Genomic DNA, 21,501 nt, shown 5'->3' on the forward strand with positions numbered 1-21,501 from the left:
AGGGTTTGGGCTTTTGTTTTTATTTTATTTTTATTTGACAAAATTCAAATTTGTCTGCTCTTTGTTGACCCCAGCAGTTTTCGGGGGATATTTTATCAGCCTGTGGAAAACCACTGATGTAGACATTCTTTTGGTATTTATTGGAAAGAGATTTGACCTTTAGGTTTGACATTTTAAATCCACTAGGACAATCAGCTCATTTATTCTGGGGCTAATTATCAACTTCGTGAGTTCTCTGGATTCCGTTTATACCATCTCTCTTTGGCAGTTTATTGTTCAACTGCAAGGAAAAAAGTAAAAGGAAATAAAAATAAACCCAAACCAAAAAACCAACAAACTAATTTTAGTCAAATTTTTGGATGGCAGAGTTCTGGGGGGAAAAAAAAAATGGGGAAGAAGTAAAAATTTTTGACCAAAGTAGGGCATTTGAATTATCTTTGGCTCTCAAGTCAGATTGTGTTTTCAACTTCTCACCTCTTTGTAGGAACTGCTGATTCCTGTGAAAGAACCAACTGGTTTTAATTCAAATTCTCACCTTTAAGCACTGTTAGCAGTTGAGACAGCAGAGACAAATAGCAAGGTGGGAAATGATGATCCATGGAGTCAGTCATTCATGGAGTCATTCTGTCACTCAGTACATGAGTGGCTATTGGGTGCCAGATACTAGGATACCAAGATAAGAAAGATACCATCACTATGCTTAGGAACTCTATAATCCAGAAGAGGGAGACAGAGACATAAGCAATTAGTGCCCTGAAAATTGTTTTAGGGGATGTGATAGCGTATTGGCCCCTCAGTGGAGGCCAGATGGGAGAGGTTAGGAATGGTGACGAGGAGAGTAAGGATATGGAATGAAGAAGGACGTGAAGGTAAAAGTGGGAGGAAACAGTGAACTTACTTGGGGGAAATTATGAGTATCCCGGTGTGGCAGGAGCATGGGGCAGGGTGGGATGCAGAGGTATGGTAAAAGAAAAGTCTCAAGAGTTAGGTGACAGATAGATGTGGAACTTCAGATGCTTTGTTTACGAATTTGGACTTCACCCAGAAGATTTACCAGAATGTGTTTTGTGGGGTGGTGATAGGAAAGAAAGGGTTTTGTATGGTCAAAACGATTTGAGAAGCACCAGTTGAGACAGTTAAGCGGGTATTTACTGTGAAACCTCTTGGATTCTTTATATTGGATAGCATTTCCACAACTATTTGACTACAGACTTGTTTGGAAGGGTATCTCCTGTTTCTCAGAACATGGTTTGGGAAACCCTGAAATACGCATTGGGGAATCAACAAAAAGTTTTAATCAGAAAGTTATGGACTATCATGTAATCGGATTCTATTCTTAATGCATGGTGTGATAGTGCGTTAGATGTTGTTCAACCAGTGTTTTTAAACACCAGATATTTTCAAAATGATGTGCTAGATATTCTGGGAAATTAGAAAGATGCATAGGGCGTGTGTCTGGCATTAAAAACACAACATGTTGATTACTTATAAATGTTATTCTGCTAGGCAATTATTTGAATCAGAGGCAATACCAAAGTGAGGAAGTTGAGAAGAAACTTGGAGAATTAGATTTTTGCTCAGTGCTAATTTCTTCAGGGTGTTTAATGTCAATTCTTTCCCCAAAGATTGTCACTCCTCAGATGCATGTGCTTCTTTTGCCTCTTTTTGGACTAGGGTTGTTTCTGGCTAGGGCCCTCACCCAGGCAGCTCAGGGAGTGTAAAGGGAAGAAAGCTGCCAAAGGGAAACTTGTTTTTTTTCCGGGCGTGTGGGGAGGTGTAGCTATTGAGTTTCTTGGCCCTCAAAAGTACTATATTATCAACATATTAAAGCTTTGGTAGATTCAAGGGGAGTCAATTCTAGACATCTTTAGGAGATATCCTGAAGGTGTATCCAAGGGGTTTGGAGAAAAAATAATGAAAGTGAAAGAGAAAGGGAAGTTGCACCTGGTGGACAGAAAGAGCAAATCTAGAAATCTGAGAACGTCTTGGACTTTTTTTCTTCCGTAAGTCCTTACTTGTTTCACTCAGTGTCAAGGGAGAGAATCTTCAAATAATGTTCTTGAATTAATTGAATCCTTATTGAATGTTTATTGTCAGTCACATTATCTAGTAGGGAAACATGGAATCAAGTATTAGGAGTGGGTTGGTACAGCCTCAGGCTTTCATTGTCACTTGTATTGTGTGGTTAAGAGCACTGGCCCTGGAACTAGATGGCCTGTGTTCAAATCTATTAAATCATTTCAGTCCAATTACTTAAGTGCCCTAGTCCTTAGTGGATGTAGGATTTTAGCCAAATTACTTAACCTCTCTATGCCTCTACATCTAACAATGGGAAAATGATCATATGTATCTCTTAAGGCCACGAGGGTTAAAAGAGCCAGTAAATTGAAGTGCTTAGAACAGTGCCTGCCACACGCCAAGGGTTTCATCAACGGTTAGCCTTAGGATATCTTGATCCTACCATTTTTGCTAGGGTAATAATTTACTGTGGAAATGCATCAAAGAATGGTAAGTTTTTCTGGCCTAAAAAAGATTCTGTCTTTGGAGAATGGCCTGCTATATCTAAATAGGATTGGGTGTAAGTGGGCTGTTAGAAATATCTAATTCATGTAATTTTAAAATACGGTGAATATTTGTGCATGTAAACAACAATAATAATAACAGCTAACATTTGCCAAGCATAGACTCTGTGCCAGAAGTTGTTCCAAGTGCTTTTTATCAGTTCATTTATTTTAGAGTTGAAACTGAGGCACCGAGGGGGTGAGCAATTTGTCCCAGATAACACAGCTAGTTAGGAGCAGGGTCAGGTTCAAACCCAGGTCATCTGACCCCATAGCTCACGCATCCGCTGTGCTAGCCCATCTTTTGTGCAAATGTGTTCTGTATTTTAGATCACTTTGTCAAAATATTTAATTCCATTTACTGCAAATGTAAGTGGAAAACATTAATTAAAACATAAATCAGTTCAGCCTGAAGATAGTTCTTTTTCTGTCCTAGAGTTGCTCTTGGCATCACATTAGAGCCATATTGACTGTGATTCTTGTGTTCTGTTGATGTAGAAGATTGAGTTGGATTTCACCAAGGCATCTGGATGCACTTGTCCGTTCTTTAGAACTGTTTTTCACCTTACATCTTAGCTACATATTTTCAGAGTAGTGTGTAAGTAATGTCACTTTACATGCAGTTTGCAAAATTAGCTGGTTTTTCTGCTATAATTAGGGTTAGAGCTTTAAAAATATAAGGGTTCTATCAAATCCTCACCTATGAGATGTGTGCTTCATAGGATTTTAAAACGGAGAGCATTGTGATGAATATGCTTTTTGCATTCTTCAGTGCAAAAATACTAGACTGCTCTAAAAGTTGATCATTTTAGTTGTTCTACTTTCTTGATGCGAATGTAACACTTCAGGGGTTTGCTTTTAAAGAAAACTGGGCAAAACTAATTTGCCACTAGATGGAGCCCTGGCTCTTTGGGTAGAAAGAAATGCACCAGTCTGGACGTTAAATCACACAGTCATATCACGCTGGAGGGCCCCCGGTATTCGAGGCCCCCAGCTTTTAATTGTAGAATGCATCTTTGTTCTTTGCCTGACCTGCAGAGTGACATCACTCCCTTTCTTCCTGTGTGCTGGCTTTGACACAAGCCAGATGGCTGAGGCCATCGGTAGGCGCGCAGGCCGCCTGGTACCGCAGTTGATGAAACAGGATAGGAAGACGTTTTATGGTCAGCTGTGGGAGCACAATGAGGCAGCAGCTTCGCTAAGTAATTACATTCATCGTGCACACTTTATTCCTCTCGGAGAAGGTCACATGGAAAAAAAAATACGTTTTTATTTATAGCGTTGTGAGGTATAGACCTTTGATCTTTTATTAGTCGGTAGTCTGCTCCAAAGGAATGCTCTTTTCCCTGTTCTGCAGTCACTCGTGAAAATGACATGTTTATTTATGTTTAATGGTTCTTTTCGGCTGTGCATTGTGATACTTACCTTCCCTCTTCCTCCCTTTTGTCTCCAGTTCATAACACAAAAATGTTTTAGGTTTGTAGCGAGTTTAGTTTGAAGAAGTCAGAGTTCAGGTATGTTAATACAAGCAGATTTCTGTCAGATATACTCCAGAGTGATTTGGTAAAATACATTACTGTTTATTATGTGTTTGTTCTTCAAGGATGTCAGAAGAGACCAGGAACAGACTTTTATTCTGGGGGGATGAGGGCCAGGAAATGAATAAGACTTTCATTTTATGTCCATTTTTGGACATTTAGTGGTTAAGGTCACTTGTGATGCCAACTTAAAATAAAATATTAGAAGTTAGTATTAATCTAGTATTTTCCAGGCTTCGTTTGAAGTTTATCAGTGGCAGGATCGTACAAAACTTGAAGGAAAATACCAGCTGAACTTTTCTCTAAAGTTTAACACTTACACAGTTTTGAGATTCTTCCACATAGATTCATTTCCAAAACTTTATAAAATAGTTTTAGCCTTTTTAAGGCTAGGTTGTGAATATTACTCACAGAATTGGCCTAGAAATTATAAATGATAAGGTCCGATGGAAATTCCTATTTGCTATGCTTTGTTCAAACTTAACACATTCTAAAGTGAAGTCTCCTGGTTGTCTGTAGGGTGTTTGGCTCTCTATTTAAAAAAAAAAAAAAAGATTAAGAAAGAAACTGTAACAAAAGGATTCTCTTCATCTTGCAATATTTTACAGTCTTCTTCAGGGAGGGAGATTTACAAATAATTGCTGGAAGGAGGCAACATGGTGTAAAGGAAAGAGCGTGGCTTTGCAGTGAGATAAAACAGGGTTTTCTAATACCTTTTCCACTGGTTATTTGCTATGTGCCCTTGGACCTTTGAGCCTCGATTTCCTCACATATGTACTGGGGGATAAAACCTACCTCCTAGGTTTATTGTAAGAATTAAATGATACAATGTGTGTATTAGGCCCCAGACGGTTCCTCTCACATGGTATGGACTCAGTAAATGCTGATTCTTTTCAACTGTTTTAAACTTGGTCTCTTTTCTGACCTCTTGCAAAGTGTGTTCACAGATTACACTTTTATATCTTGTATATTTTTTTCATAAGATGTAAATAAGCCTGGGTTGCAAGTAAGCTCACCGTTTGAAAAATAGGCATTTGAAATTTATTACCACTGTGTGTATGTGTTCAGTTCCAGATAAAACCGTAACCGTCAATTGTGCAATGAATGTGGTTAATTAACATTTGTGATGTTTTAATTTGTTTTTGTTTTCTTTTTTTCTCCTACTCAGCTCTTGCCCCTGTTCTTTGCCTCTCGTTTTGTTGGTGAAGATATCACAGTGATGTCTGCATTCAACCTGCTGCATTTGGTGACAAAGAGCCAGCCAGTAGCCCTGCGAGCCTGTGGGCTTCCCTCAGGTTGCTGATTCTTGTCCTGTACCTAGTGAGGGCACTGGTCTGGGTGGGTGTTTCTGCTGCAGGAAATGATACACCAGAACGTTTTGCTAAATTCCGTTTTCTTTCACTTGGGCCCTAATTTGAAGACGGAAATTGGTTATAAATCACCACTCTACTTGGAGTAACACTCATTTCCACAATCCTTATAACCCTTGGAAACATTGTCCAGTTTCCTTGTTCAGTCTATAATTGTCACTAATATTTCATGATATCTTCTTGTTCTTTAATGCACACTACACATCTGAAAATCATAATGTTCATGAGAGGCTGGCAGTCTTCATAAGAAACTGCCCCAAATCACCCAAATAGGATATTCATCTCTTGCTAAAGGATAATGAAAATGGTTTTCGTTTCACATGTGGTCATTACTTTGGGAACGGAAAAATGAAAATGAGCAACCGTAGTATAATACAGTTACTTATTTATTATAGTCAAAAAGAAATGATGTTGTACTTAACAATGACCAAATAAACAGAACATACATAGCATGCGTGTGTCAACTGGTTCTTAATTTAGAACCACTCACTATACTTTTAAAAAATGTGATTTTCAGCTTGTTACACAAGTGAGGCATGAAAGTCCAAAATTGCCTTATGTGCCTATAGCATGAACTTAATGTTTTACTTTTATTATGAAAGTCAGAATGGTCAGATATTTTGTGTGAACATTATTATCAACATTATTTCTATTTTCTATTAATATACATATCTCTATTGCTATATTGTCTAGAGAATTTAATTCCAGCTCATTAGACATTCACTGAATATTAACTGTGAGTGCCGGGCATTGTGTGGGGCAGTGAGGATATAATGATACAGAAGATCAAGCTGATTTCTCTAATGAGCACAGGGTGGAAATGGTGCTGTGTGAAGACCGTTGAACTGTGTGGTGATAGGGCTGAATGACGTTAGGGGAATTCAGAGAAGGGTGGTCCTCGTTCTTTGGTTGGGGGTGAAACATTTGGAAAGGAGGGAAGGTCTCTGAAGTTTAAAGGAGGGCTTCGTGGAGGATATAGTTTCTAAGCTAAATCTCAATCTATAAGCAGCAGTTAGCCAGGTGGCCAATGAGTGGGAAGGACAGCTGTCCGGTATGGACTAGCGTGGGCAAGACACGAAGGCCCGAAGGAGCAAGGTACGTCCAGTGAGAGGCAGGTTATTTAATATGGCCAGCTCGGGTGGGGGAGCGCAAGCGCGAGGCGAGGAAGGAAGGTAGCCAGATCATGAAATGTCTTAGGTGATGTTTTAAGGAATTTAAATCCTGGAGAAGGGGAAGAAGGTGAAATAACATGACTCGGTTTGCATTTTATAAGGATTATTGATTTAGTATGATGGAAAGTCCATGCTGGTTCCAGATGTTTCTGAGAAGGCTGGGATGGCAACCTGATTTGAAGGGTGGCTAAGGCCTTTGTTTTGAAGCTGTATTTGAGTAGTAAACGGCTGTTGTTTTTGTTGTTGTTGTTAAATAGATTTTATGTCTATTTGTGGTGACTTGAGAGGCTAATGAAGCTTCATGCATTGAGGGCCCCAATCACTCTGTCAGTACTTTTTCCTCCCCGAGCCAGCCATGCCCCTGCATCACCACACAAAACACCACCACAGAAAACACTGGGGGAATTTGAGTTTGAGGCTGGAGGGGACTCAGAAAGTGCTGAGAGCCTCAGGTTTGGAAAGAAGGGGGGAGGGACTCGAGAGAGATTCAGGTTGTAGAACGGACAAGGTTTACCTGCTGAATTGTATATGAGCTTGAGGGAGAACAGCAGTCCCTGTGCATGTGGAACTTTTTCCTAACTATGCATTATATATGAGAGTTATTTAGTTTATATATAACCAGGTTTCCCACTGAGTAACACCCCAAAGTGTGAAAAGCACCAATATTGTTCTTGTAACATGAGTTTTCTATACACAGAGGAGGCTGAGTATTTACAGAAACACCTCATTAGTTAATAAATAATTAATAATATATTCCTTGAGATATTAGAATCATGGAATTAAAGGATTTCATGATGGAATTGTTTAATTGAGATATAAGTGTCTTTAAATTTTGGTATCAAAATGATTCAACAATAAATTCGACAAAACTGATAATTCTTGAGCGGTAACCATTACTGCACAGGGCTTAAACACACAGATTCTGGAGTCTGAGTTTGAAGGCTGGCCGTGCCACTTAACTGGCTGTGTACCAGGCCTTCCTCATTTGTAATATGAGAGTTAATAATAGTATTAGGTTGCTGTAGGGGATGAAGTAGATGAGGATGTGAAAAGTGCATAGGACAATGGCTGGAATTCAGTAAGCACAATATATAAATGTTAACTAAGTTCACTGTAGGTCTCTGTGTCTGTCTATCTATCTATCTATCTATCTTATCTATTATCTATCGATCTATCATGAATTTTCCTAGTATAATAGACTTTTAAGAACATTTAAATATGTCCTACCTTTCATTTAACTATTTTCACTTTAATAGGAACCACAAATGCACTTAATGTTTGTGAAATAACCATCTTAACCTGTTTTTATATCTTTATTTTACTTAATTCATCCTGCTGAACCAGGATTCAAGTCCTGTATACATGTTTCTTTTATTCTACCTATCCAGGACTGATGGAAGCTCAGTCTCTTGCTTTTCTGGCCTGCAAATCCATTTTATTATTATTATTATTTTTTTTAATGTTTATTTATTTTTGAGACAGAGAGAGACAGAGCATGAACGGGGGAGGAGCAGAGAGAGAGGGAGACACAGAATCGGAAGCAGGCTCCAGGCTCCGGGCTATCAGCCCAGAGCCCGACGCGGGGCTCGAACTCACGGACCATGAGATCGTGACCTGAGCTGAAGTCGGACGCTTAACCGACTGAGCCACCCAGGCGCCCCTGCAAATCCATTTTAATTCGCTAGATGAATTGGCTAGAATAGTATTCCATAATTCCTTAGCCATTCAAGCACCACTTACTTTTTACAGTGTTAATGAAAGTCAGTCTTCCAGCATTTACATATTTTATGACTTGAATATTAGTAAAATTGTTACCATCCACTTCTCTAACAGAATTCTACTGTTAGAAATATAGAAATGTTGAAGAAATAAAGTTCAATAGCAATAAAACCAACTATTTATATTTTGAAAAGAGAAGTTGAAGTGGGCATTCTGGTCCTTATTACTTTGTGTAAGTACGGAGGGAAGAGGCCAATACTGGAGATATGGGAAATTAAGGTGAAAGTCTGGAGTCTTGCTTTAATTTACTGTTCCCTGGTCAAAACCCATTACAACAAAATTCTCTGTAAATCAAAAAGATTTCTGCTCCCTTAGCCAGTACCCTACTAATTTCAGGTATTATTCAATACAAAATAATTCCAGAACTAAAAAATAATTGGAACAGGCTCTTAAAATTGATTATAACTGGATTGACCTGTAGGAAGGCCACATCCCAGAAGAGTGATCTATCATTTTTCAGCTTTGACTTCTTTTACTTCTTATTTTTAAATAAAGCATAATTTTAATTTAGAGCTCATTAAGTGCATCTGAGTTATGGTTCATTCATGTTTGTAATTAAAGGTAATTTCTTTCTCTCTCAGAATTTTGTCTTAATTTCCTATAACAGTTTCATTTTGTATTAAAAGAGCACTGGGATAGGAGTCAGAAAACTCTAACCACAGCCCTGTCGTTAACTTGTGTGACCTTGAACATGACTGTAAACCTCTTCAGATCTCAGTCTCTTTATCTTTAAAACGAAGAATTCAGATTAGATCATCTATTCAGTTCTGAGATTCTGTGATTTTATTAACTGTTACTTGTTTTTATTTTTGGCTTTGGCTTAATCAAATCTGGAAACTAATTAATGGCTAGGAATTTATAGAAAAATCTGCCACGTTGTGGTGGGAGGACAGAAATCTTTTCCACATTTGAACATTAGAATTCCTTACCACTAAATCAAGACTGAAGCATTATCTGAGGAGGGATTAGGGAGCACAGTTTTATACATAGTTTCAGTGCTTGATAAAAATTAAGTCTAATCGTAGCTTAGACTAGATAGCATGGTAGCTTCCAGCCAAGTGAAAGTATTTGTCTAAATAGTACTAATTATGGTGATAAATCATGCTTTTCTTTAGCATCATACACATAATATGTGGTCGTTACTTGACTTCATTGGTGTATTTTACAGTCACCATGGATTGAAGAGCCACATGGCTCTTGGGCAGCTCGTAAAGATACCGTATCATAATATTCTAATGTAGAAATTACAAGCCTTAGAGATATTTTGCAAATGGTGTTTGCAAGTCATAGAATATCTGTATAACTAGAACTCTCTAGAGCTTAGCACAATGCCTGGCACTTAATAAATATTTGTGAAGTGAATGAATAAACATTTGGAAAGTTTACATGTAGGTGAAGTGATAGCTAAAACAGAGAATACAAATTTATTTGAGCCTCTTTTGCATGGGAGGATTAAAAGTAAAGTTTATACTTTGGTTGGCTTTTGAATATATTATGGAAAACAATTTCCTTTCTCTTTTCTCACTTTATTGCATTTTATCCAATGCAGTTGATACCTGAGATATAAAACACATTGTAGCTTAACAGAGAGCAAAAAAGGGGTAACACAGATTCAATATATATTATCCAGACTTGTTTTTATTTTTTTCTCTCTCAAACAGTTGGAGTTTTGGTGGTAGATAAAATTTTGAGGAAGAGAATAAGTACATACTATGCTTATTATGAGAATTAGGAATTCCGGCTCTTTTGATCACTTTTCTCTGGAGCAAATTGATGGTGTTTGCTGTGCTTTAAAATTTCCATTTGTAAAGAGGAACTACAACAGATACGCACCAAAGCACCATCCACAAGTAAGAATAATTACTGTCCAAGTTTGAGCTGGCAATAGTTCATTAATGGCATCTAATATTATATTTACTTACCTTGAAAAAAAATAATTGAAATCATCAGTGTGCTGTTCATCTACTGCATAGGCTGGCCTTCTATTCCAGTTTTATTTTTTAACCTTCTATGGTTAAGAAAAGATGAACTATCTTCATGATTCTTTGATAAAAGTTATGACTCTTCTCTCCCAGAAAGTACTTATGTGCACCTACACACAATTTTGTATGTAATTCAAAGGTTTTTGTTAGATATTCTGAAACTTGTAAGGGAAGGGCTCTTTGACCACAGGTTCAGAACCTGTGTTCTAAAAGATACACGTGAGACCAACATAAAAAACTCTGATTAGAACACAGTATTCCTGATTTCTTTATTCATATCACCAGTGGAATTCTCGGCCATGTATTTGGATGAATGCCCTCCATTCTTCACTTTCACCATTGTCTTACATGTTCATCTTACCTAACTTCTTTGATTACATTAAAAATGCTTTGAGGGAGATTTCTTTTTAGAGAACATAGTGTTTAAAAAATAGACATACAAATTTCAACTCACACAATTCACAAAAGAATTCGCAATTAATTGATTGAATGGTACCTACTTTTCCAGTAGATGGCGCTAGGTTTACATTCTTTCACAGCATGAACGTGTACTGCTCTCATTAGCACATAGGTGCATTGTGAAAACTTAAACAAAAGTATGTCAAGAATATTACGTTAAGAACGTGGATTTACAAACCACAAATTTTTCTGCTTATATAATGTTCAAACAATATTTGTAGAGTGCAAAACCTTTTTCCATTTTCATTAGGATCCAAGTCCCTTATGCTTGGACATCTCATCGAAATTGTCTTTCATGTGTGGACTTTCTATAAACTGAAACAAGTTTTCATAAATTAACTTATCTTAAATCCAAATAGTGATTTAACAGTAATTTATAGTATTATATGCAACTAAGTTTTCTTCAGCAGACCACCCAAGAATGAAAGAAAATTTCACATTTTGTTTTGCTGTGTTTCAAATTTTTATATAATCTTGAAAATGTTATTAGTTTAACATGTTGATTGTTAAGCATGAATAGTTTTTTACATGAATTAAAATATTTTTGGAAACTAAGAAAAATTATATTTAAAATGTTGACTAATGAGTGCTCTGATGCAGCTATTTTTTTTCTAAAAAAATGTTTTAGTAGCTCTATGACATAATAAAGTTTTAATGTTAATGTTGAAAACTTGCTGTATGACATCCAATTCCCACATGAGTTTTAAAAGTTATTTGCGCACAAGGCTAAATTATAGAACAATACATCTGTATGAATAAGGTGTTGGGCATATGGTTTGTTAAATGTAGATTTTGTTAATTTGTTGGTAAATATGGAATAAATTCTTCATATGTACATTAGTAATTACAAAATATGTAGCAACATCTAGTAGCAACAGAGATGAAAATGGGGACAAACAAAAGAACAAATTTTAGTTTGAGAAATTCACTGGTCAGCTAATTAACAATGACTGGAAAGAATATAAAACATATGAGTTCTGAAAACAAATGATAATTCTACAGGGTTAGATTATCTAGACAATATGGACTTTGGGGGACTCTTATAAGTGAAGTTATTAGATGTTTGTCCATCTAAACATGTTCACAGTAATGTTACCTATCAGATCATAGAAGGATTTATTCAGATAAGCCTGAGCCACCTTTTGCTGTCATTAAACATACGTTTAATGAAGGAATGAGGACTGCATGGCAGTTCCCGGAGACTCTCTAATATTGAGGTTACATACTTGATGGACTGTCATCGTCGGTCTCTTCCAGTTTATAGCTTCATCCTAAACATTTTAATTAGGAATTAAATTTCCATGACTGTTTTTGCCAGATACAGTTTAATTTAAAGTGCTTTGAAATAAAAAGATTTCACTGAGATGCAATGGCAAATTATTTCTAATTACTTTTTGTGCCTTTGCATTAAAAATCAAGCATTTATTTAAAAGATGAAAATTTCCATTTGTTTATTTTCAACTCCCTAATATTTTTCTCTTTTCTTTTTTTACATTTAGTATGTTTGCACTTGTGTTAGTCACTTAAAAATGCATGCTATAAAAAATATACCATGAAATGATGAAGATATCAGTTATTTAAGTGATTTGTAAGACCTATACATTTATAGAATTTAAATTCACTCAACTGTTAGGGTAAGCATTTCCTTCAACAATAGATACATTTATTATATTTAGCCACATAATTACAAACAGAATGGAGTGTTAATTTAAATCATTAGAGTATTTGAAGAAACAGATTAGAAGCTTAGTCTGTACTTACTAGTTTATTTCTACCACCAATTTGCTTTCTGGCCCCATGAATCTGTTTTGTGTCCTTTATTCTTTTCTTCATCTGTAAACTAAGAATGATAGAACTTTCTTGTCAAACCTTTCACAATTAGATACAACCCTCAGGTGTTAACAATATTTCACATTTCCCAGAATTTATTCTGTGTGACTTTAATCCCTGGCTGTAAGGGGAATAAGCTGGACAAATTAAAAAAGGAGGGGGGTGGGATGTCCAAAAAGTCTGGGAAAGGTGAGCGGCCAAAGTCTATTTCTAATGTAGGAAATCCTTGGTTCCTGCCAAGTGATCCCTGGAAAGGCAGAAATTTTTTGTCTCTTTAGTTCACAACTGCATCTCAGCAAGTCGAATTGTGTCTGTCACATAATAAGTGTTCAATAAATATTTGTGGAATGAATGAATGGGTGTAAATAAGTAGCATCAGCTTATGTATCAAAATAATGGCACATTGTAAGTAATGTGATCTCTGTTTTTAAGGAATGTACATTCTGGTGAGAAAGATGGCCATTTTAGTCGCAGTTTTGTTATCTATAGGATGAAAGAAGTTATATAGTTGATGGTTTTATGATTCTATATAAATATTTCCTCCTTTGTTTTGCTCTGGTGGGAGGGAGTAAAAGAAGTGAGAAGCGCGGTGCCTCTCTCTTTCTGCACAGAATGGCAGACTGGCTTCTTGGAATAGGATCTGAAGCAATGACAGTTCTTCTGAAGGATATTGAAGGAATGTGTAGATGTAATTAGCAGGAAGTGGTGGGGGTGGGGGGATGGCGGCATGGGGGTGGGAATGGACTGTGAGCACATGGGTGAGTAAAAAATGGGCATGTTAAAGCACAACAAAGCATGAGTTCAAGAAAGAAATGTAATGAATGACTAAATTAAAGCAGGAACACTGCGGACCAGAGAGCCTGGCTCTCATTAACCAGGTGTGTGACCACGTCCAGTAACTTTGTTAGGCCTTGGTCTCCTCATGAGAACTTTGGACTAGGAGTTTATCACTTTCCGAATTGTAACCGGAGGAACACTGGTTCTACTAAAGCCATGTAAACTGATCTCATTGTCAAATGGAGAAACTGCATACTACCATATTGTATCAATTCTATTCTCACATTTTGTCATCTCGTTAATCAGGATGCAGTTTAAACCATTGTGTGAGAAAATATTGTGTCATTGGCAACTTTTTAACTTTTCTAGTGGAGCATAAAATAATGGTGTGTCAGAATACCACATTCTTAATAATGCACATCAGCATTAAGAAAATCTCTGAGATCTTCATTAAAAAGCCCACGTAATGTTGATTTTTCCAGTCTGGTTGGACTGTGGAAACTTATTCTTGCCAATCCCCCCCTGCTCCCCACAAGAACAACCTGTTAGCGTTTTTTTTAGAGCCAGTGTTTTACAGATTACATTTTGGGGAATGCTGGATTAGGTAATCTCATAGTCTTAAATCCGGAGATTTAATGGAGTATTAGCCATAATAATAGATTCAAATGTAGAACTCGAGAGAGGTAATAAAGGATTCAGAGTAGTAATAAAGGCAAAAATATTTTAATCCATCATCATTTTTTTTCACTGATTTTAAATATTGTAGGGTTTTTTTTTCTTTTTTTCTTTTCCTTTCTTTCTTTTTTTTTCTTTTTCTTTCTTTCTTTTTCTTTCTCTTTCTTTCCTTCTTTCTTTCTTTCTTTCTTTCTTTCTTTCTTTCTTTCTTTCTTTCTTTCTTTCCTTTCTTTTTAAGTAATTTCTCCACTCAATGTGGGGCTTGAATCTATAACCCAGAGATCAAAAGTCACATGCTCCACTGACTGAACCAACCAGGTACCCCTATTTATTGCAGTTTTTTTAAAAGTTTACTTATTTATTTTTGAGAGAGAGACAGAGACAGAGACAGAGCGAGCGAGCAAGGGAGGGGCAGAGAGAGGGAGAGAGAGAATCCAAAGCAGGCTCTGTGCTGTCAGCGCAGTATCTCACGAACTGTGAGATCATGACCTGAGGCGAGATCGAGAGTCAGACGCTTAACCGACTGAGCCACCCAGGCGCCCCTGTTGTAGTTTTTAAACTAAATTCCAAGAAACATAGCCAAAGGCATCAGTGAGAACACATCTTTTAGGAAGAAGATTTAAATATAATTAATTAAAATGGAGAGTTGTATAAATCTTTAAATACAACATATACTTACTTAGTACTTACTCTTTCCCAGGCATGGCGTTAGGTGCTAGGAGTACAAAGATAACCAACATATATATGTACACTGTCTTTCAAGGAGATTGTATAGTTCAGAAGAAGCCTTATGGCTTTCCTTTACTTGTCCGGGTGACAAAGAAAAATGTGAGATTTTTTTGACTTTTTTGTCCAGACACTTTCACATTTTTTTCTGGAACATATGGACTCAAATTCAGCTGACCATTGAGTGGCAATTGTAGACTTGTTTTCTGCCCATTGTTTTAGAATTAATTTAGATTTTAAATTTGATTTGAGCAGTAATGTAATTTTGGAAATTTACGAAGCTGAGCTCTTAGACAATATACATTTTATTTTCTTTCTAATGAAGTATTCTTAATGTTACATTTAAACAAAATTCTGCATGATCATCTAAGCTAGGGATCCTATCCTTCCTTCTTGTGGATGGTTACCCCTCATCTTCCCTGCAGTCTGTGCTCCCAAGGGGGTGAGGGAGAATGGGGGAGTGAGCTATTTTTTGCAAGTCTTTTTTGATTGCATGTGAAATGCAGAATGGAAATGAGCCTGTCTGTTTTTAATTTTTTTTTTTCTTTCCCTGTATGGGCTATGATGTTCTAGTGAAGACCCATACTAGAAAAAAAAAAAAAAAAAAGAATTAAAAACAGGGAACTCCAACTTTGTCAGACATTTCACATGCAATCAGATAGACTTGAAGCTAAGTGACTTTCTCTTCCACTCTTGTCACTTGATGATGGCAGTTCCTTTAAAAATTCTCTTTCTACTCATATGCTTTGCAAGCAAGAAAATGCTTTTGGATCAAGACATGTTTTAAATATTTTCCTAAACTCTAGGCTTTTGGTCCACATTAATATAAAAATGATTGCTGTTGATATTTGCATTACATTCTGAAGAGTTGATAAAGTACTGTTTAATTCTTTTAGTACTTAAAGAATGTTGATATAATTATTACCATGCCTGAATTCAACAATTAAAAATTTGTAACCCACAAGTAAAAGAAATGCAAAATGTGGTTTCTATCTTATGGAGTCATTCAGGTGAATGTTTCATCAGAATGCACGTAATGGTAAAACTCTCCATGTCTCCTCTCAAGAAAGTCACACATCTCCACGTAGGAGAACTTACTATTAGAGGCTAGAGTTTTAAACCATATTAATAGGCTTTGGAAGCTGTGGGAAATAAACTTACTCCCGTTGACTTCCAGTGAGAAAATGCTTGCACACGTTCCCCTTAATATTAAAACTGCCTTATTTCTTAGCTCCCCAATTTCTCCTCTTCCAAATCTAAATCTACAACTTTATCCTGGCTGTTTTTACTTTGGTAAGTTGGCCGATACCACTTACAAGAAAGACCGTCTGCATTCCTTTCGTCAGGGCAGGGTAGTTACCATCTTGACATGGGCACATTGGATCACCCTACATCTCAGCTTGTGTAGATGGAGGGTCTCTGTCCTATTTGAATCTTCCCTGGCCCTCTGATCCTTAGATGCTGTTTCTACAAATTATGAGCTTTCCATATCTCATTACAACTGGACCTAGCCAGTCTAGATGGGCAAAGTTTAAGAGTATTGATGTCTTCTTTGTCAATTCTCCATGCACAGAAGTTTGCACATACTTTTCACCGTAGGACTATACATTGTGTTGATCGCTTTTCTTATCTTTCGTGCTGGAACGGGTGCTCTCCTCGACTTGTTCATGTTTTAACTTTCCAGCATCTTAGTTCTTGATTCACTGTAGATGTTTAGTAAGTGGTTGTAGAAAGTATGAATTAATATGAGGCTCAACATATTGTCAAAGAATTTATAGTCTGGGAAAATAAAGCAGAAACGCCTAAAGGCATTTGAAAATAATTGTAAAATGCTATCTTAGCCTGTGTAAACAGCACCTCTCAGAGTAAATGCACTGGTACTAAGGGTATCCAGCGGAATGGAGTTATCAGAGTAGGGATTAATTTATTAGGTAGGTAGATTTGGAAGGAAAACTTGCTTGAAAGTATATTCTCAGTTTATCTATTCAAACCTTTAGTATGGAAACCAGAAGACTAATTTTATCATTCAACTATGCTCCACAAAAACATATGGTCTTGTTTAATTCAAGAAGTTTAAAATGGCATATTGCTTTGGCATGCTTATAATATCCATTGATGTTAATTAGAACTCTGCGCATGCATCAGTAGAATATAACTGAAACTGATGTGTAGAACTGTCTTATGTGAAGTAATAGAAAAGCAGTGAGAAGGCATGAAATGCGATAACTTCTATGACAAAGACATGATTTTTCTCACATATAGAAAAGAAAAAAATCTTTAACTTAAGAAGAAACTATTGTCTTGCTTTCTGACTCCTAAGACCTGGAATTTTATTTTCTCTGTATTATATTTAGGACTTGGAGGATAGATAAAATTAAACTGAACCTAAGCGTAGAAACTAAGTATCTTTTTTAAAGATGGAAACCAAGTTGAGGTACAAATTTTATACTCTTTTTAGTAATGGATGTTCCCTGACATCACCTACAAGAACATTCTGAAGGGGAGAGTGACTGGGGTGTTCCAGGAGGGTAAAAGCATCATTGTTTGGCCGTAGGATTTTGCTCTCTGGGTCCATCAAAAATTTATCACTGAAAAACATCTGAGTATCCTCTTACACATGACTCCAGATTGGAATGACAATCTATAGTCTGAAAGGGATGACGTTAATTACACAGAGCAAATTAGCAGAGGCTGCACTCCGATGCTGGGTTCAAAGTTCAGCCAGACAGATACTCTCTGAGAGCTATTTTGAGGATAGTACTTTGCTAAAAAGGACATTCACTAACATTTTTCTCTTGGGAGTAAGAAGTGATGCCAGACAACGTCTGGCCTGATATGTTAATTGTAAATCTCCTGGTTTTAAAAACATTTACTTCGCGTGTTTATAAATTGTTGGTTTCTGCTCCATTCACATTCAGGTTTCACCACGTATGCTGTCTCTACCGCTAGAGCGTTAATTTAGTATATCCATCTCTTGCATTGGGCCTGTCCTGCATGTATTCAGACGGCCCTTCCCTCCGACGTCTGTACAACCAACTTCCTCCCTTCCTTCAGAACTTTGCTCAAATATCATCTTCTCAGTGAGGCCAACTCTAACCGCTATACTTAAGGTTATAGCCCTTAACTTCTAGCATTCCCAGTCTTTGCTGTGCTCAGTTCAGCTTTTTTCCTTCCTGTGTACTTAACCACCTTGTAAGAGGCTATCCAGTTTACTCACTTGTTTTCATTGTGTTTTTCTTTATCTTCCCCTACCCCTGCTGCTTTCGTGGGAGCTCCATGAGAACAGGATCTTTATTTTGTTCACCGGTATATCCTAAGTATTTAGAATAATGCTGGCATATAGTAGGTGCTTAATACTTACTGAAGGAATGATTGAATATATTTTACTTAGCACAGTACCTGGCACTGTGTTAACAGTCAACACTTTTGATGACTTTAAAAAAACAGAAAAAAAACCCGCTGGATCAGTGTCCCTGTAAGTAAGCTCTGCCGCCCTAGTTTCATGGAAGCCACAGTTGTAGCAAAAGTGTCATGACTGCATGTTAATCCTGGGAATGTTATTCTTGTGTAGGTGCACTAGGAGAGAAAAACCAGAACTGGGTATGCTTCTGCTAGCATGGAAGCTTTTCTTCCCTGTGCTTGACATTTCCTTTATTGGTTATTGGAATGCAAAACAGACAAACAAATATGAAAAAGTGGTTCATGGAATACATTTTACATTCTCTTCTAAAAATGAGCAGATTTGGCTTTTATAAATGCCCACTTAATTTAGAAATTTCTAACACTATCATATCCGATAGTTTTCAGCTTTCCAGTATGACAGACTAATAACCAACAGAAAATTGAACGTTGTAATGAAAATCAGAGTATACCCCTTTGAAATATAGTAGCAAGCTATTTTAACATGAATTTTACTGTTTAAACCCGGTAAGGTCAAAGCAAAACAAGATGCTCTTGTCATCTTTTATTTATTTATTATCTTGGGGAAATATTTAATCGTTTCATTTTTTTTTTTTTCTGATCCTAGAACCAAAATTAAAGTTATGGGATCTTTGGGTCTTGTTTTGTTTTGATTTTTCACACTGAATGTAAGATTTATGACTTAAAAGTGTTCTAAGACTTAGGTAACAGATCTGATTTACTTCTTAACAGGAAGTTAAAAAGCCTTTCAACGTTTTATAGACTTTGTGAGAATCCCATTTGAACCTTGTCACTGACCCGATGTTGAAGGAATGAACACAGGGAAAACAGACATTGGCTAGCAGACAAAGGTATTTTTCTGAATGTACTGAGGCAGTTATTACTTTTCTCCTTTATTATCTTGTTAGTGGTAGTTCTGGAGCTAAAAGTTATTGCATAATTTAAGAAGAAAGAAGAACGTTGTAGCATAATTTTTCCTCACAGAATAATGACTATGGGCTTTGCAGTCAGAGAGCCCTGGTTTGAGTTGATAATTTTATTTACTGTTTGTCCCTATTAAGTTATGTTACAACCTCTCTGAGCCTCAGTTTTCGTATCTGCAGAATGAGCATGATATCTCTATTTTAGAATTATTGAGAAGATTAAATGTGGCTATGTAAAAATGCTTAGAAATGTGCCTGGCACATAGTAAATACTCAAATTTTAGTTTTCTTTTAATTCTTATTTTAATCATTCTTAAAGACAATTTGTGGGAAAAATACTGTTCTAAGGGAATTATTATAGAAAAATAATTATGAATAAGATACTGCAGCACACTGAAATACTTGACCTGGCTACCTTTCAGAATACATTTTTGACTTCAGAATTTACTGTATTCAGAACGATAATGTGATATTGCATTTACTCGGACAGTGTTTGCTAAGCGATAATTGCCATGATCCTTACAGCAGGCCTGTGAGGGTGTCAGTACATGGCTAAGAGACCGACTTGCCTAAGGTCATATGAGTGGGAAGCAGGCAGAGCCAGAACATGAGTTCTGCTGAAAGTCTGTTTCTACTTAGAGCAAGAGCTTTCCATTGGAGCTTCAAGATAATACTGGCTCTGAGGCAGCAAGCCTCAATGGAACAAGCGTTAATATAAAAGAGAATTTGGGCGTCTTTCAGTAAATAAATACCCTTGAAGGGCGTTCAAGATGGATCTTTATCTATACCAAAGTTGCTCTGTAGGGAATGGTGTGGTGATTAGATACCAAAGTGGCAGTGTCACCCTCTCAAATATACTTTGTGTTGCAGGTATATACACACAGCCTCACTTGTGCCTTCAAAGTACTCTATTAAACATTTAAATAAAGGGAAAATCTTTCCGTAACATACTTCTAAGCCAATTTAGAGGTCATTGAACAGATGTCATATAATACTAATGTTAAATTACCCTGTGTAATAAGAAAATTACAGTTCCTAAGTGAAGATAGTAAAGGGAAACCATCCAATGAATTATTGTAGAATTTCAAAATGAAATAATTTCTTCAAAATTAACAGTGGCACCATATGACTTCAGGGAAGTGTGTCTGAGAGGGAGAAGGGAAATCAGAGACAAAAGAGAAGCCTTTCTGTGTTTATACATGTCAGTTTTCAGTTATGATGCTGGAAGAGCTAATGTAATGGTAGAGCTTTCAATTGTCCAGGAAGTGTATTATTAAACTATGTGGCAAGAAATTGATTAAAATCTGACTAACTGCTCACCGGGTTGTTTAATATAAAATCACAATAGCTGTTCTAGTCTACATATCCTTCTTTTTGCTATTAGGTACACTTTAAAAGCCTAATTATTTTGAGAACGTGGTCTGACCAAAGAATGAAAACGTACAAAGTTTGACAACTTTAAATAAGCACTAGCATTTCTTAAAGAAAAAAAAAAAAACACCTCACTTACAGTTAGGAAACAATATTTATATTTAAGGTTGAAAAGCCAGGATATAGGAAAATTTTGCTAATTTGGAAGATGACCTTTAAGTGCACCAAAACCAAATAATTTGTAGGCTATGACATAGGGCACATTCCTACAAAATTTGTGTGAATGCTGCTTTAGTGGTTCTTGAAAGACAAACAAAGAAAGCTGGAATGAAATCTTTATCCCCCTCCCAAATCAGATGGGGTCTGACAAAAGAGTACAGCAGCACCCTTTCAGAGCTTGCCATTAAAACGAGGTCTCTGTAGCACAGTTAATGAGATGGTTCATAGTGGAAAACAATCTGTTTTTAAGAATGTTTAGATCAAAAGTAATTTCTAATCTATGAAATAAGGTCTCCTCAATACCCTTCATTCACGACTAAAGCTTTTATGTTTGTATTATTTACTTCAATCAGATGTTTTCAATTTTACCTTTTCTCTCTGTACAAATGCTTGACATGGTTCGTCAATACTGACCAACAATTTTATTCTTTCTTCAGAAAAGGGAGATTTTTTGAGAGAGGGAGAATGAAAAAGAGAGAAACATCTTTGCCTAAACGATTTGCAAGCATCTGTGCTTTAAGCTACTTTTTATGAACACTCCTTAGTAAATGACTCAAGGTAAAAAAGCAGAAAAGCATCCAATGTTAGGAAATTGCAATCCAATACCATGTAATTTAAACCTGCAGTTTGCTTCTCTTGTACTAAATGACATACAGATGGGTAGCTTAGTTCTCTCAACTTTGGGAACACAATTGGTCT

At 36.5% G+C, this 21,501-nt stretch overlaps 1 protein-coding gene across 5 annotated transcripts in view; it reads left to right on the forward strand.

The window, feature by feature from the left end:
• Window positions 1-21,501, forward strand: part of MSRB3 (methionine sulfoxide reductase B3) — a 172,963-nt gene that overhangs the window by 25,152 nt on the left and 126,310 nt on the right. For 4 of the 5 annotated variants that reach the window (XM_049625917.1, XM_049625916.1, XM_049625919.1 and 1 more), the window contains exon 2: window positions 5,268-5,394. The exons of the other annotated variant lie outside the window; for it this stretch is intronic. In XM_049625917.1, coding sequence (XP_049481874.1) covers window positions 5,268-5,394 — 127 coding nt within the window. The remainder of the gene's footprint in view (window positions 1-5,267; window positions 5,395-21,501) is intronic. 5 annotated transcript variants of the gene reach the window in all.

Source organism: Panthera uncia, chromosome B4 (assembly GCF_023721935.1).
Source record: "Panthera uncia isolate 11264 chromosome B4, Puncia_PCG_1.0, whole genome shotgun sequence".
Lineage (NCBI taxonomy): Eukaryota > Metazoa > Chordata > Mammalia > Carnivora > Felidae > Panthera > Panthera uncia.